This window comes from Anopheles ziemanni, chromosome 3 (genome assembly GCF_943734765.1).
Source record: "Anopheles ziemanni chromosome 3, idAnoZiCoDA_A2_x.2, whole genome shotgun sequence".
NCBI classification, from domain to species: Eukaryota; Metazoa; Arthropoda; class Insecta; order Diptera; family Culicidae; genus Anopheles; species Anopheles ziemanni.
Genome location: NC_080706.1, coordinates 45,349,568 through 45,365,865, shown reverse-complemented (window position 1 = coordinate 45,365,865; position 16,298 = coordinate 45,349,568). Strand labels below are relative to the sequence as shown.

General features: G+C 48.2%; 1 protein-coding gene across 1 annotated transcript in view; it reads left to right on the top strand.

Annotated features, from left to right (window-relative positions):
- The window catches only part of LOC131287058 (neuropeptide SIFamide receptor-like), a 104,916-nt gene extending 91,092 nt beyond the window's left edge, over positions 1–13,824 (top strand). The window contains exons 4-8 of the mRNA XM_058316073.1: positions 11,221–11,503; positions 11,580–11,914; positions 11,984–12,252; positions 12,338–12,700; positions 13,586–13,824. Coding sequence (XP_058172056.1) covers positions 11,221–11,503; positions 11,580–11,914; positions 11,984–12,252; positions 12,338–12,700; positions 13,586–13,824 — 1,489 coding nt within the window. The remainder of the gene's footprint in view (positions 1–11,220; positions 11,504–11,579; positions 11,915–11,983; positions 12,253–12,337; positions 12,701–13,585) is intronic.
- The last annotated feature ends 2,474 nt before the right edge of the window (positions 13,825–16,298 follow it).

Below are 16,298 nucleotides of genomic sequence, written 5' to 3'. Positions count from 1 at the left end.
GTCGTCATCATCATCATCACCGTCGTCACCGTCATTATCGTCGTCTCCTTGTGTGTTAACGTCTTCGTTTTCGTCCTCAGTGTCATCCCATTCTCGCCCACCAGAAGAATGTCCTGAAACACCGAGGTCCGCTAACTCCCCAGGATTTGCAACGGCAGATAGTAGATCACCATCTCCGGTACGGACGCTACGCCGATCTTCGCGAGTCCGAAGGCCGCCGCTGTGGATGGACCAGTATCGGCAGAATTAAAGAGGGGGGATGTTAGCAGCCGCACCGCGTCGACCCAGCGGCTAGCAGAGAGCGATGGACCGACTGACACTCTCACTGACAGGAGGCTGTCAGTGGAGAAGTGTCCTGCGATGTAAAGAGGTGAAAAGGAGATCTCTTCTGATCGGCATCTCGAGCGGAGCGGACGCGTCGTCGTGACGGTCCGCCAGTTTTAATCTGTTATTAGTATCTTGTATTTTTAATGTGTTTATTATAATAAAGTTATTGTTTTATCACAAAACACAAAAGTAATTTTCTGACCGTATCTTCAAAGTATTGTTTTACATAAGTAGGTTCCAACAGTTAACAACTAGATTTATACTCTTGTGATACATTACTTGTTTCTGAGTGCCTTTAAAAATATTTTATGGTAAAACTGGGAGCTTTTGAGAAGGTTCACTTTCAAAACTTATGATGTCTACTACACAAATTGATTGAATCAATCTGTAACTAGTGGTATAGAAATAGAGAACAATTCTAATTATCTTCAAAATAAATTAAAAAATTCAAAATAATTCAATAGCTTCCAGCTCCTTTTCCTTTTCGTAGAAGCTCATAATTTATAAATTTCCTTGTACTTCCGCATGTTTCACTTTTTACCAATGTTAAATTTCCTAGCACTTGACACTACCGCCCAAGCCGACGCCATGATTGTAACTGTTGGGAAAAATTTACGCGACCATCGTTATTTAATACATTCCAGTGTGGCGAGAGTTTCCTTTCGCCTTTTTTTACCTCCTTCATATTAACCCACAAACTACGATGCGAAAAACCAACTTTACCAATGAGTTTCGGCCGCTTCTGCCCTCCAGTCCCGCAGACTGATTCCTTCCGAGTGATGGCGACTTTTCCCAACAATTCCACATGAAAACGGCCGCAAGCGTAACGAGTATGTCTCACCCAGAAGCCCCAAGGGCAGGCAGGGTTGCGCTCGGATGCATCGCTAGTTCACATTTTCGGAACTTTCCTCCCCGCCACGTCACCACGTGGTGAGCTCTAGCGCCGCCAATGGGACCGACGGGGCTCAGCCGCTTTTTCCGATCCTGGAGAAATTTTCCAAAGTTAGTTAAATTTTCTCACCCAAAAACCCCGGCAAGAGCCAGAAGCACACCACCGTAACCGACCGTGTTGTTTTGTTTCCAAACCATTCCACTGAGCATGTGTGTGTGGGTGTGGGAGTGATGGACATCGGAACTAGTTGCCACCGATGCCACAATGACACCGCATTGTTTGGGGTAGAGAACTCGCTTCCTCTCGGTTAACGTGCACACACAGACACACACACACACACGAGCCCCATCAGATGGACAATGTGGTACCGGTTCCGGTTTCTACGGTACCGCGACGGAGTCCTCTTTCTTGGAAGAAACCTTCCGGCGCACTATGAAAATGGACGCAATGAAACATTCAAGCAGCGTGAAATATGTCGCGAAATCATTCAAATAGAGAGACTTCAATTGCCCCCACCTGTAACAATCTCGTCCTACCCGATGGCAATAGTTGCAACAACCTAATTAACCTCCGACAACCGCAGTGGATTCATAAAAGTTAAATGTATTCGTTCACATCATATGGAAGGAGGTGAGAAAACAAGTGAGTAGTGAAAAACTAAAGAGAGTATGACCACAAGCTTTTCCGCAACCCTCGGCCGATTCCCGCCGAAATCCACCTTCAACGGTTCGTTCTATATCAATTTGACGTAATGTCAGACGGAAAGGTTAAAGGGAACACCGGTTGCAAGGCGCATATTTAAGAGCACGGAAAACTTAAAACAGCGTGCGATAAATAGAGCTAGGGAATGGAAGGATCAGGTTGTTGTTATGCTGTTTACTTGTTTCGTGCCAAACCACATCCAACAAGCTTGTTGCCTACCCTTGCGCACTGTGGTTTGCATTTCCACCTTGCAAATTGTGGCCAGCCGGAGATTGTAGTGGTTTTCCGCATGGCTGCCGTGTGTTTGTGTGTAAGTGACCTTTAACCTTTTGCACACCGGCCAGTAGATCCCGCTCGGTTCCGAATTGCGACCGAGACCGACCGAGTGCTGCAGCGTACGAAAACGGGATGCACTTCAGGTCGGAGCACTCGAAATTCATTGCGCTCCAGCGTTCCAAAGGCGAACTCTGGCAGCTGCATGCCATTGGAGTAGGGATACTTCAACCCTCGCCGCAGGCCTGCTATCCACCCCGCCCCCTGTGCATCTCGGATGGTTCACGATCTCTATTGACGATGAACGGTCCTGCTTCCTGCAGGGAAAGCACTCTACGCCTGGGTTTCGGTAGCTCACGTCGCGATTTGCATCTGTGCACGTCACGGTTGTGCATAACGATAGCATAACCACGACGTCGTTTTTCATTACGATGCGGAGTATGGATGGGGTTAGGAATACTGTGTGCTGGTACCAGCATTCATCAATAGGGACATCCCGAAAATGGTTGCTAAAAATAACCAACCTCTCCATGGCGAGCGAGTGAGTGAGAAAAGCGCCTACACAACACGAAGTCGTATTAAGTTGAATAAATCGAATCTCATATTAGTATATTTCGAATCGGATTCGCATTATGCATAAACAATGTACGAGCAATGTTTATTCTTTGTTGCATATGATGCCGATTAAGAATGTAATACGATTTTCTTTATGCATACGTATAGATGAACGAACCATGTACGGCTGATGTATATCGTAAGTCGTATATGATGCCAACTTAGAAAATATGCGACTAAACATATACATTTTGAACAATGTACGGTTAGCGCCTCCACTTTTGTACGTATAGGCATTATTTTTGCATCATTTACGATTCAATCATATTGCATAGAAGTACGATTATTTCAAGTTGATATTCGATTTACATGCATACGTGTTGTGTGGGCGGGTACACTTTTGGAACCTCGCAAAGGGCAAGGAACTACTTCCAATAGCGTACGTCTACCACTGCACCGGTGCTGTGGAAAACTCGAATGGATGTCTCACGACACGAAACGCCAAACCACTAAACGGTTCATTATGACGTAGTTCAGTAGTAATGGTAATAGAAGTAGTAGCAGTTTACGGGATCTCAACTCCTGCCCGGAACGCAAAGTAATATACGGTTAAAAGTAACGCCCGGTGAAGCCGAAAGGGCCCTTCTTACATAAGAGTTTCAGTGAAACAGGACTACGTTTTAAGGTGATTAGGAACAACGTGGCGCTACCGGTTAAGCTACACACATTGGATCGTACAGTCGATGGTTTCGAAAAGATTTAGTCGCACTCTCGATGGCTAGTGGTACGCTTTGTTGAATGGGTTGCTTGTGCCTTCTTCCTCGATGTTAGAGTGCACTTGCTAGCTCGGTCGAGTGTACATGAACCAACGCTCATCTTTCGTTATATTATGAAGTACTCACTGGTAGTAAGTGTCCACTCCCATAATTGCATACCAGTCACCAAAATCCCATACCAATGTAGAAAGTACCGGTCGTACCAAAAATCAGGTATTATGAACCATTGAATGCCATCCATTTGAATTTTAAAAGTCAAAAACAGAAAATCTTCCTACAAGAGCCGATCGTCCTCTGTACGAAAAACTCCATTTTACGATGTTGTAAGCTGAGAAAAAGATCTGAAGATCTATGCACATCGCAAACATATTAAAAACTATCCTTTTTAACTTCATAAACCGAACCTGATATAAGTTAATCTTGTATCGTAACTTTATGCAAATTTTGAGATGAAAGTGGCTTCTAGAATTGGTTAAAAATCATTAACCCTCGAAGAATAGATTACTTCAAAGGGAACAAACTAAGGCTTGGTTCATTTAGAAATGGGGCAGTTTGTTTGAATGATAGCGGAGCCCTCCCGTGCACAAAAATGGACAATTTTTACACCGTTTGGTGACAAAAGTATATACTTTAGTTGGTCAAATTTTCACGCAATTTAGTTATTCCTGGTCCAAGATATTTTGACATGCAAGAGGAGAAGCGAAAACTAATTGTGCACAACTATCTGCAGAATCTATCAGTGTCATCTCGGGAGCTAGCAAAACGGTTAAGTTTGTTAAATCGACCGTCGCGTGAGTGATTAAAAAGTACAAGAAAAAACAGACGGCTGCCCGGAAGGTGCAAACTGAGCGATGGAGTGGAACCGTGAATCGTCAATTGCGAGTGTTACAAAGTAACACTGGCCGACGACTTTTAAACTAGATTGGTATCCACGCGGTAGTGGAATCGAGTAGTAAACAATAGTGACAGGCAGTGACAGGCAGGGTTTATAGAGTAAGAGAGGTCAAAGAAACACTCCTTAACTGCTTACCTTGGTTGGGCGAAATTTCGCCCGATCAAGATGCGCGCATGATGGCCCCGATGGGCATTTTGAAAATGAACCGGCCATCGCGAAACGGCCATCGCGATACGGAGAGTATAAATATAAGATACGAAGGGAAGCGGTTCCTTTTCTTGATTCGACTGTGAAGATAGCCCGAATAAACACCGCGTTTTTTAAAACGCTTGCAACACAAAGTAGCGTTGTTAATATACGGTTGGGGGCATCGTTCACATTTTTTAAAAAACGCGCGTAGTGGTTCCCGTTGAACGGGATAAGTAATAAGGAAACCCGCGAGTGTTTTCCGTCGAACGGGAGGTGATAAGTTCACGCGATTGAGTCGCGACTACACCCAGGAACATTCGCCGTTCGAGGTAAACGCGATTGAGTCGCATAGTGACCAGAAGGATCATTCGCGGATCGTGTTACAAACCTACGAGAAAAGTGATGTTCCGTCCAGTGGCCCCGCGCACCGAGGAGCTCGTTGGTACAGGGCAGGAGCAGCATCCGCCCGCCACCGAGAGGCCACCAAGCAGGAGAAGTGTGCAGCCGGCCACTTCGGACCCGTTGGCCAGCTCAACGATCATGCGGCCCGCCACGGAAAGGCCAACGTCAAGAGGGTCATCCGTGAGCGAAGTGGACGAGTTAGTGCGGAGAGCTCGGTACGCCAAGCGTGAGCTAGCGGCCGTGATGAAGGAGCTTGGCGACATCGTCATTGACTCAGCGTCGTCTATCGCGGATGAGCTCGACGACGAATACAGAGCGATGGATGTTGAATGTGAAAATGCGCGCGCGCGAAGCGCGCCAGGCGAGCATGGCGGCATACTGGAGAAAGTGCGCCATCACGAACAGATCCGCCATCGCGGTTTAAGTGCTGCAGCCGCACACTCCAATGTAGCGCTGGAAGCGGAATTCAAACGGATCGACGAGCAGTGTGAGCAACGAATGCTCGAAGAAAAATTGCGCGTCATAGAGGAGTGCGAAAAGCGTCGGCAGGAGGAAAAACGACGCCTACTTCACGCCTCACTCCGGCAGTCTACGCGCGTCACTGCGAGGCAGCCGGAACCAGCAGTGAACGGAAGCCACTCCGAAAGCTTCGAGCTGCTGAACCAAAGCCAACTTTCGGCAAGAAAGTGCACGAGCCGAGAGTTGCCAACGTTCTCCGGGGACCCGCAGGAGTGGTCGGTGTTTATTGCCAACTATAAACACTCTACGGCCATCTGCGGGTACACCAACGAGGAGAACTTACTTCGACTTCAGCAGTGCCTTAAGGGGAAGGCACGGGACGCCGTGGAAAGTTGCTTATACCATCCGTCAAGCGTACCGGAGGCAATCGACATCCTGACAGAGTGCTATGGCCGCCCGGAGCTCATTGTGGAGTCGTTGATGACCAAAATTCGACGGATGCCACCACCAAAGGACGACCGATTTGACACCCTGGTCGATTACGGTGTCGCGGTCAGGAACCTGTGTGCGGCGATGAAGAGCTGCGGTCTACAGGAGTATCTCAGCGGAGGATCGCTGTTGAACGAGCTGGTGGAGAAGCTGCCACCGACGGTGAGGCTGAACTGGTTTTACCAACGGAACATCAACGGGGGGGCAACACTGTTGGCCTTCAACGATTGGATGAAGGAGCTAGTCAGCGCAGCTTGCCAGGGTGTTAAGCCAATCTCCCGGGACTTACAACGCGAAGGTGGTGGTCGCTCAGGCCACCCGCGTAAGTACGCTAACGTAAACGTCCATGTCTCAGGTCAGTCTGCAGAGCCCGTCACCGAGAATCATGGGGAACCCTGTTCCGGGTGTTCAGGGAAGTGTTCCAGTCTGGCAGAGTGCGGCAAATTTCTCGGCATGGACGTCAATTCGAGATGGCGGTACATCAAGACCCACGCCGTGTGCAGAACCTGCCTGAAGAAACATCCGCGTTTCTGTCGTGTGGATGTGTTGTGCGGTGTGAACGGGTGTAACCGACGGCACAACAAGCTGCTCCACGACGAGGATTTTGTACGAGAACGCCAGTCAGGAAGAGCCGCCGAGAAAACGATGAGCTGCAACCTCCACGCTGGTCCGTATGATGGTGTGCTCCTCAAATACATCCCGGTGACGCTGCACGGAAAGGGCAGAACCATCAATACGCTCGCACTGTTGGATGACGGTTCGACGGCGACCTTTATGGACCACTCGTTGGTGGAAGAGCTGGGTCTTGTCGGACAACCCCGTCCGCTCTGTATCTCCTGGACGGGAAACCAAGGACGTCGAGAGGAGCAATCGGTTCGGACAACAAGGCTCTAAAGAGGTAAAGATGGCATCGGTAAATGCCCACATCTGTCCGTGTAACAAAGAAAGAGATGATAGAATAAACATGGCATTGAAAGACTACTTCACGCTAGAGTCACTTGGAATATACCGACCGACTACAAGTTTACGTTCGCGGGATGAGGAACGCGCGCTGATGTTGCTTGGAACCAGCGTTCACTTAAAGGATAATCGCTATGAGGCTGGTCTGCTGTGGAAGTACGAGGATGTTAAGTTACCTGATAGCCGAGCAATGGCCCTAAAACGACACGAGTGTCTCGAAAGAAAATTGCGAAGAGATCCCGACCTGGCTAAAGCAATGCACAACAAGATCGTGGAGTACGAGCAGAAAGGGTACGTCAGAAAGCTCACTCCCGAGGAGCAGGTTACTCGAACGCCAAACGACTGGTACCTGCCGATCTTCCCGGTGACCAATCCGAATAAGCCTGGGAAGATTCGAGTAGTGTTCGATGCGGCGGCAAAGGCGAACGGAGTAAGCCTAAACTCCATGCTACTCACCGGCCCGGACCAATTGGTGAGTCTACTCATGGTCCTGTTTAAGTTCAGAGAGTACAAGGTGGCAGTGACGGGAGATATCCGCGAGATGTTCTTCCAGGTAGACATGAACCCTCGCGACCAGCGCAGCCAAATGTTCTTATGGAACGACGGGAAACTCGGTAGCGACCCACAGCATTACGTACTACAAGTGATGACATTCGGTGCCGCGTGTTCACCCAGCACCGCGCACTACGTCAAGAACGTAAATGCGGAAAGGTTCGAGGCTACACTACCCAAAGCTGTGGAGTGTATAAAGTACGAGCATTACGTGGACGACATGCTCGCGAGCGTAGAAACAGAGCAAGAAGCCATAAATCTAGCCCGTGACGTCCAGTATATACACTCCCAAGGCGGGTTTGAGATACGGAATTGGCTGTCCAATTCCACCATGGTGAAAATATTATTGAATGGCAACGAGAACAACGGAGTGGACATTCCTGTCGAGAGCGAAATGTCAACGGAAAAGGTCCTTGGAATGTGGTGGAACACAGCGACGGACGTGTTCACGTTTAAAATATTCCCGAGGTACGATCCACGAGTGCTGCTTGGTGAGCGAGCACCTACGAAGAGGATAGTACTAAAAACGCTTATGGCAATTTATGATCCCTTGGGGCTAATAGGAAACTTCCTCATGTATCTGAAGATACTTCTACAGGAGTTTTGGCGCGCTAAGAGCCCATGGGATGACGAGGTTATCGGACACCTCGCCGTTAAGTGGCAAATCTGGGTAACCGCGTTGCCCAATGTTCAAAGAGTCAGCGTCCCAAGGTGTTATCGGAGTAAGACGACGGCCAACGCAGAAAGAGTAGAGCTCCACATGTTCTGCGACGCCAGTGAAAATGGGGCATCAGCCGTCGCCTACCTACGATTCGAGGAAAACGGTGTGATCGAGTGCGCCCTAGTAGGCTCAAAGACGAAGGTGGCCCCTATTACGTTCGTTTCCATCCCACGACTCGAACTTCAGGCCGCAGTCATAGGTGCCCGCTTAGCAGGGACGATACAGTTATCCCACCGAATTGCTATAACTCACCGATTCCTCTGGACGGATTCGCGCACCGTTATGAGTTGGTTGCTATCCGACCATCGCCGATACAGCCAGTTCGTGGCAGTTAGGGTCAGTGAGCTACTAGATACTACAAACCCGGAAGAGTGGAACTGGCTATCTACACGGCTCAACGTAGCGGATGAAGGAACAAAATGGCAAAAGCCACCAGACCTCAGCCCCTCGAGTAGGTGGTTCCGTGGGCCTGATTTCCTATGGGAACCAAAGGATCAGTGGCCCATAGTCGAACAAAAACCCGGAGAGACAAGCGAGGAGATTCGACATAGCCTGCTACATCACACAGTCACGACGCCAAATATCGAGTTCACCAGATTCTCAAAGTGGCAACGGCTACTAAGGGCGGTAGCTTATGTATACCGCTTTTTGGGAAATTGCAGGAAGGGCATAGCCAAAGAGCATAAACAACTTGATAGCCTGACGCATGAAGAGCTGGAGCGTGCAGAAAACGCAATTTATCGAGATGTACAAAGATCTGAGTATGCCGACGAGATACATGTACTCAGCAGTAAAGAATGTGTGAAGCATCCTTGGAAGCGACCACTGCAGAAATCGAGCCCGCTGTATAAGCTAAGCCCGATGCTGGATGTGAATGGAGTGCTACGCATCAAAGGCAGGATCGAGAAATGTGTATGGGTCGGCGAGGATACCAAGCGCCCCATAATTCTCCCCCGACGGCACTACGTCACTGAACTGCTGATTAACAGTTACCACAGCAAGTACAAGCACGCCAATCACCAAACAGTCGTCAATGAGGTCCGCCTTAAGTATCACATCCCGCAGCTCAAGGCCACGTACAACCAGGTAAGGCACCGATGCCAATACTGCAAGGTAAAGTGTACGCTCCCTCAAAACCCCGCAATGGGAAATCTGCCGCCCCAGCGACTAGCAGCATTTCAGCGACCGTTCTCGTACACCGGAATTGACTACTTCGGTCCGATGCTAGTCTCAGTGGGGAGAAGAGCTGAAAAACGGTGGGGAGTCATATTTACGTGCCTGACAACGCGAGGGATCCACATCGAAATTGCACATAGCCTCTCTACAGATTCCTGCATATTTGCGATCCGCAACTTTATCACGAGGAAGGGAATGCCTCTCGAGTTCATCAGTGATCGAGGCACAAACTTCGTAGGAGCCTCACGTGAGCTACGGGAAGCGATGGCAGCAGTGGATCAAGAGCGCCTGATGACAGAATTCGTCCAACCTACAACGAAATGGATTTTTAATCCACCTGCTGCGCCACATTTCGGAGGATCATGGGAACGACTGGTACAATCAATTAAGAAAACGCTTACCAAACTGGCCCTTCCACATAACCCGTCCGACGAGCTGCTACGAGCTAGTTTGAGTGAAGTGGAGTTGATTGTAAACTCGCGACCGTTGACAGACGTACCAGTTGAAGATGAAGCCGAAGCCCCACTAACTCCCAATCACTTCATTTTAGGGAGTTCCAACGGTAGTAAACCAGCAGTGCCATTTGACGACACGCCGCCGTCGCTCCGGAGGTCATGGAAGTCAGCACAACAGTTCGCAGATCTTTTCTGGAATAGATGGGTTACCGAGTACTTACCCCATCTGACGAGGAGGACTAAATGGCACAAATCCACTAAACCAATTGAGGAGGGAGACTTAGTCCTCGTAGCGGATACAAACAACCCTCGGAACAGCTGGCCACGGGGGCACGTGATAAAAACATACCGATCCGCGGATGGGCAAGTACGACGCGTGCAAGTTAAAACTTTGAGCGGAATAATCGAACGGCCGGCCGTCAATATCGCTGTGTTAGATGTCGGCCAGAAACAGGGGTAGGCCACTTCACGTAGCATACCGGTGGGGAGAATGTTACAAAGTAACACTGGCCGACGACTTTTAAACTAGATTGGTATCCACGCGGTAGTGGAATCGAGTAGTAAACAATAGTGACAGGCAGTGACAGGCAGGGTTTATAGAGTAAGAGAGGTCAAAGAAACACTCCTTAACTGCTTACCTTGGTTGGGCGAAATTTCGCCCGATCAAGATGCGCGCATGATGGCCCCGATGGGCATTTTGAAAATGAACCGGCCATCGCGAAACGGCCATCGCGATACGGAGAGTATAAATATAAGATACGAAGGGAAGCGGTTCCTTTTCTTGATTCGACTGTGAAGATAGCCCGAATAAACACCGCGTTTTTTAAAACGCTTGCAACACAAAGTAGCGTTGTTAATATACGGTTGGGGGCATCGTTCACAGCGAGTGAGAGCCATTTGGAAAATCCAAGCTAACCCAAATATCTCGGACTATAATTTGGCCAAAAATCTTAACGCCGACCGCTCTTCCGAACGGCAAATCCAACTTCAAGAAGGCTTTAAGTGTTTTCGAGTTAGTAAACATCCAAATTGAAACTTAAAACAAAAAACAATGGTCAAAAACCCGGCTCGGAAGCTGTACGATCAGGTGCCGACCAAACCGCATGGTTGCATTTTCATGGACGATGAAACCAACGTGAAAGCTGATTTAAGTATTCATGGATGAAAAAAAAACATAAAATTCGTGATTCACAGTACAGTCGATGGTTAACGTTTACGGACGCAACACTATTCGTGATACGTTTTGAACCAAGAATGTATTTAAACAATCAAAATAATGTGTAATAATTTTGCCAGCCAAATAAAACTTTATCGCGAACAAGCCATAAAAATATTAACGATTCCGCTGGTACGATCGACTCATGAGTTTGCCTTGTTACCAAATCCATTCCACGCAGGTTCCTCGCCATCTGGTGGCCACTGAAGCTGCAGATCACGAAGCGGCGGGCCCGGTTCATGATCGTGTGCATCTGGATCATCGCGCTCGGTTCGACCGTACCGTGGGCGCTGTTCTTCGAGCTCGTCCCGATCATCCCGGAGGCGCCCGACATCAAGCTGTGCGTCGAAGTGTGGCCACCCGGCACGGACGGGGCGCTCTACTTTCTGCTAGCGAATCTTGTTGCCTGTTATCTGCTGCCGATGACGCTTATCACCATCTGCTACATCCTGATCTGGATCAAGGTAGGCTCTGGATGGCGCACTCGTGCGTTCGCGCTGCTTTAGCTTCATCATTTTTGATACCCCCTCCGTTCGGCAGGTCTGGCGCCGCTCGATTCCAGGCGACTCCAAGGACGCCCAGATGGACCGGATGCAGCAGAAGTCCAAAATCAAAGTTGTTAAAATGCTTGTTGTCGTTGTTATACTGTTTGTCCTCTCCTGGTTACCTCTGTACGTTATCTTCGCCCGCATCAAGCTGGGCGGTGCACTCGAGAGCAGCGAGGAGGAGCTGCTGCAGATCGCGACCCCGATCGCGCAGTGGCTCGGCGCGTCCAACTCCTGCATCAATCCGATCTTGTACGCGTTCTTCAACAAGAAGTACCGCAAGGGCTTTGCGGCGATCATCCGGTCGCGCAAGTGCTGCGGCAGACTGCGGTAAGGAGTTGCGAGCCCCCGAGCGCCACTGGTGTTGTTTGAAACTGACTCATTTGTTGTTCTCTTCAGGTACTACGAAACTGTCGCCATTGCGTCCTCGTCGACCAGTACGCGCAAATCGTCGCATTATCACAACGGCAGCAAGCGGGCCGGCGGCAGTCCGTCGGTCAAGTCGGCCGACGTGGTGTCGTACATCTATGAGGAGAAGGGCGGCCGGAAGCATCATGCCATCTCCAAACAGAACAGCGACCTCTCGCGGCACATGCTGCTCAAGCAGGACAGCAGCATCTCGCGCCAGTCGCTGCTGCTCAAGCAGGACAGTGTGGCATCCCGATCAGGTGCGATCTCCGTCGCTCGATTCTCACCATCGCCCGAGCACTAACTTTCCCTCTTCCGATGTCTATCCTTCTTCCCCCTCGCTAGCGATCCTGTATCGGCAGGATAGTGACAACTCGAGGCAGATGCTGCTCAAGCAGGACAGCAATGGGTCGCGGGACATGCTGTCGAAGCAGTGCTCCGCCTCGGACTCGATCTCGCGCCAGGACTCGCAGATATCCTACATCGATCCACCGCGCAAGGGCATCCTGTGCAAGCAGGACACGCAGATCTCGTACATCGAGCACAGCAACGGTGGCGTAGGCGTCGGCGGCGTCCTGGGAACCCCCGCCAGTAAGAAGTACTCGGCGTCCCTGTCCTCCCAGGACAGCGTGCTCTCGATCATCGAGCACAAGCGCCACAAGCTGGTCAAGCAGGACTCGATCTTCTCGTTCAACGAGCCCAAATCAGGTAAGCTGCTGCCCGCTTCGTGGCGAGTGCGCGGCGGACGGCGCCCACCACCATCCCAGAAACATCCTGCTCGAACTCACCCTCCCGCACGTCCGGCTGCACGCCACCATGCACGAACGCACGCATGCACGCACCCAATCACCTCGCCCATCCCGACCGCCAACAGCCACTGTTGCGCGTCGGCCATTTTGTGCGCAGTTGGGCCCCTGGAGGGGGGCGCCAGTCGCCCGGTCGGGTCAGATCCGCGGGGTCCGGTGGACGTGAAGCTCAATGTAAACACCAATGCTGATGACGTTGTTGATGTTAATGTTGATGATGATGATGATGATGATGATAATGATGATATGAATGTCGATGTCGATATGAATGCGAATGTCAATGTTAGTGTTAGCGATAGCATAACTGATAACTGCATCCCCGCACCGTACCCACCTGCACCTCCACCAACACCCACACCACTCACACCACCACCACCACCGCATGCCATTGTAGTTGGAAGATCCCCCCGGGCGCGATACGCGGGATCGCTGGGTGTCATATCAGAGTCGCACGCCACCCATTTCCCACGCAGCAGCGCCGCTGACAGTAGTAGCTGTGCCGCTATTAGTAGGCCCGAACTTAGCTTAGGTAGTGTGCACGACCGTAGTGCATGCAGCGCATGTATCCTCCAGCAAGCACCGGCCGCGCGGACCCAAGAGCGGCGTCGGCGGCGCTGGTTCCCCTTCGGCGGCACACGCTGGTCGTCACCCGTCGGCGAGGAACGGCGGCACCAGCACCATCATCAGCACCACCACCACCAGCACCGACCGCAGTGCCACCCGGCGGCCACTAGCGAACTGAGCGCCACTAATCCGCCCCATCCGTTGTTGTTCTTGCTAATTGTAGTGTACGAGAGTGCGACGCCGGCCCCGTTCAAGCGGCACCAGCTGGTGAAGCAGCACTCGGTGATCTCGTTCGCCGACCAGCGGCGGGGCGGCAGCCTCACCAAGCAGGACTCCGTCACCACCATCCACCGGGCGGGCAATGGCGAGGGCCCGTACATATCGTCCATCCTGAAGAAGACCGACTCGCAGTGCAGCTCCGCGTCGCCGGTGCGCAAAAACATTGGCTTTTTCGAAGGCTAATGTGCGAGACGGAGGAGGTAGCTTACGTTCTATGAGAAGAACACGTAGATATAGGGCAGAGCGGGTCGTTTGCAATAAGGGAAACCAACTGGAAAGCAACATTCGCACCATGCAATAACGCACAAAACCCAAATGGGCAACAGGCAAGCATCACACCGAGGTTTTTCGGGTAAAATCCCTCTGATTTTTTTTTCCGTTTCGCACCTTTTTTCCTCCTACAGCACTTTTTGTGAATCCTCGAGGTTGGAAAATTGCTAATTTATTTTCTAATGTATACGAGAGATGAAAATTATTCTATGGCATCAGTCGTCAAAATTACTAATCAAAGGCCTTGGAAGCAATATATTTTCTTACTGGGTTGAAATGGTTGATTGGTTTCACAAACAAATTTCGTTTGAAAACCATTAATAAAAATAATTGTATAATTCTTGATACACTCTATCTGATAAAATTCTATCCCATGCAAAATAAAACTATACATAATATTTTATCCGTAGGTGGTTGAACGCCTTTAATGCATATTTTATTGTCAGGTTTTATTTTGTTAAATTTATCTTTCTTTAGTAAGTACCCGAGTATATATCGGTCAAAGGATTTTCTTGTCTCATTCTTTCTCTCATTCTCTATCTTTCGAATTATCGAACGTTTTGCTAAGTACCACTGCTATAATTCAAAGTGTCCTTAAATAATTATTCCCTTACCAAAGTGGATTACATATTCCCACTCAATTTTGCTCGGTTTCACCAATTTGGACCTTAAAATTTCCGTTGGTATTTAATATTGTTTTGGTTCTCGGTACAAAAAAAAACGTTCCCAACGCTAATTGCAAACAAAAAAAGCCAAGAATGAAGCTTGCGTAAACCTATGGATCCAATTAGAGCTTTTCAATGGTGCGAACGACGGAAACCACGCCCGTTAAAACCAAACTCGACACTGTCTTCTGTACCTGGTGCGAATGATCATTTTGCTGCAGACCGCTAGGTGGAATTTCAACCGCATTGCCGTGCAAACAGAGATACAAACAAACTATTTAATCCGTTGGTGCTGTTTAAAGAAGAAACGTGTGTACTGGGTAGAATAAAGATAAAGGAAATGTAGGCAAACATCGTGTTAAGATAAGGCTAGAGAAAATATGTCACTATTTTGCAACTTATTTAAATTGAAAAAAAAATTAGTGAACAGGAAGGGGAGGAAAGGCAAGCCCAAGTGGAAAAAAATAAAATAAAAAAACCAACCATAGTAATTATATACATTTATCAGAATATATATACAAAACGACAAAACCATTTGAAGAGGCAATAAAATGAAGCACAAACGAATAACGAAAAGATATGATGGCTGTATTAATGAAACAAACAAAAAAATATTTCAAACACAAAACGTATTACGTTATTAAAAAAGAAATATGATAAATCTATAGGGCAACAGTATCGCGATGCATCTTTCAGTAAACGTACCGACACGTATCTTAACTGCTGATGGAGAAACAAACAATTGCATATGTATGAATGTCATAGACGAAACAAAAGGAAATATCTATAACCGAACCATCGCACCGCACGCTGGCTTCAAGCCGTGCATGAGGTATTAGTTTTTGTATCGATGTTTAACACATCCGAGGTAGAGATCAGAATATATGAAATACACAATTCTACTGCTAATCATTCGAACTTTAAAACCAAAACTAACATCTCCATGATAAATTTAAAGAAAAAGAAAAACATACGCAAGAAAACCCAAACCCAAAGGACCAGTGTTAAAAAGTAACAAAACAAAGTAAAAAACAAACATAACAAACCGAGCTATTCAGTATCCTTACATTATTCAGTATAGTATTGAATGCTCAAACGTTGTTTGAAACCCCCTGTTTAGTGTGTAAGGGAAAGGAAAAGCCCGATGGGCGGCGCGGCGTGACCTAAGTAGAAGCGTGGAGCTAAGCATAAAAATACAAGAAAATAGACACACCCTCCACGGGATGACGGTTTGCGATAACGCACACAGTAAAGCACAAAAACTGATAAACAAAAGGAAAAAAAACCTTATAAATAATGGCTGTAGCGATGAATTGATGAGAGCGAACCCTAGGGATTGAGAGAAAATGCAACTGCAACTACAAAAGTCGAACACAGAAAGTTGAAAAATATTCTTATATATTTTTATATAGAAGTAAACCCCTATACCGAAGAGTATGCGAGAAAGAAACAAGAGCGATAACTATAACAATGAGTAAAAGAACAAAAATGTGCAAAACTAACCTAAAATAATCCAGTATCTTTAAAAAACACACATACGCATAAAAAGAACAAGCGAAAAGCGTTCTATAAACCATCTCGCAAAACCTGATGTAAACCGTAAACAAACAAAGCGTATAGGAAGCATTACAACAATGAATAACACTAACAAACGGTACATTGGTATGTAGCAATAAGGATATAATAGACATAAGCGTATATATAAATATATATGTACTTATG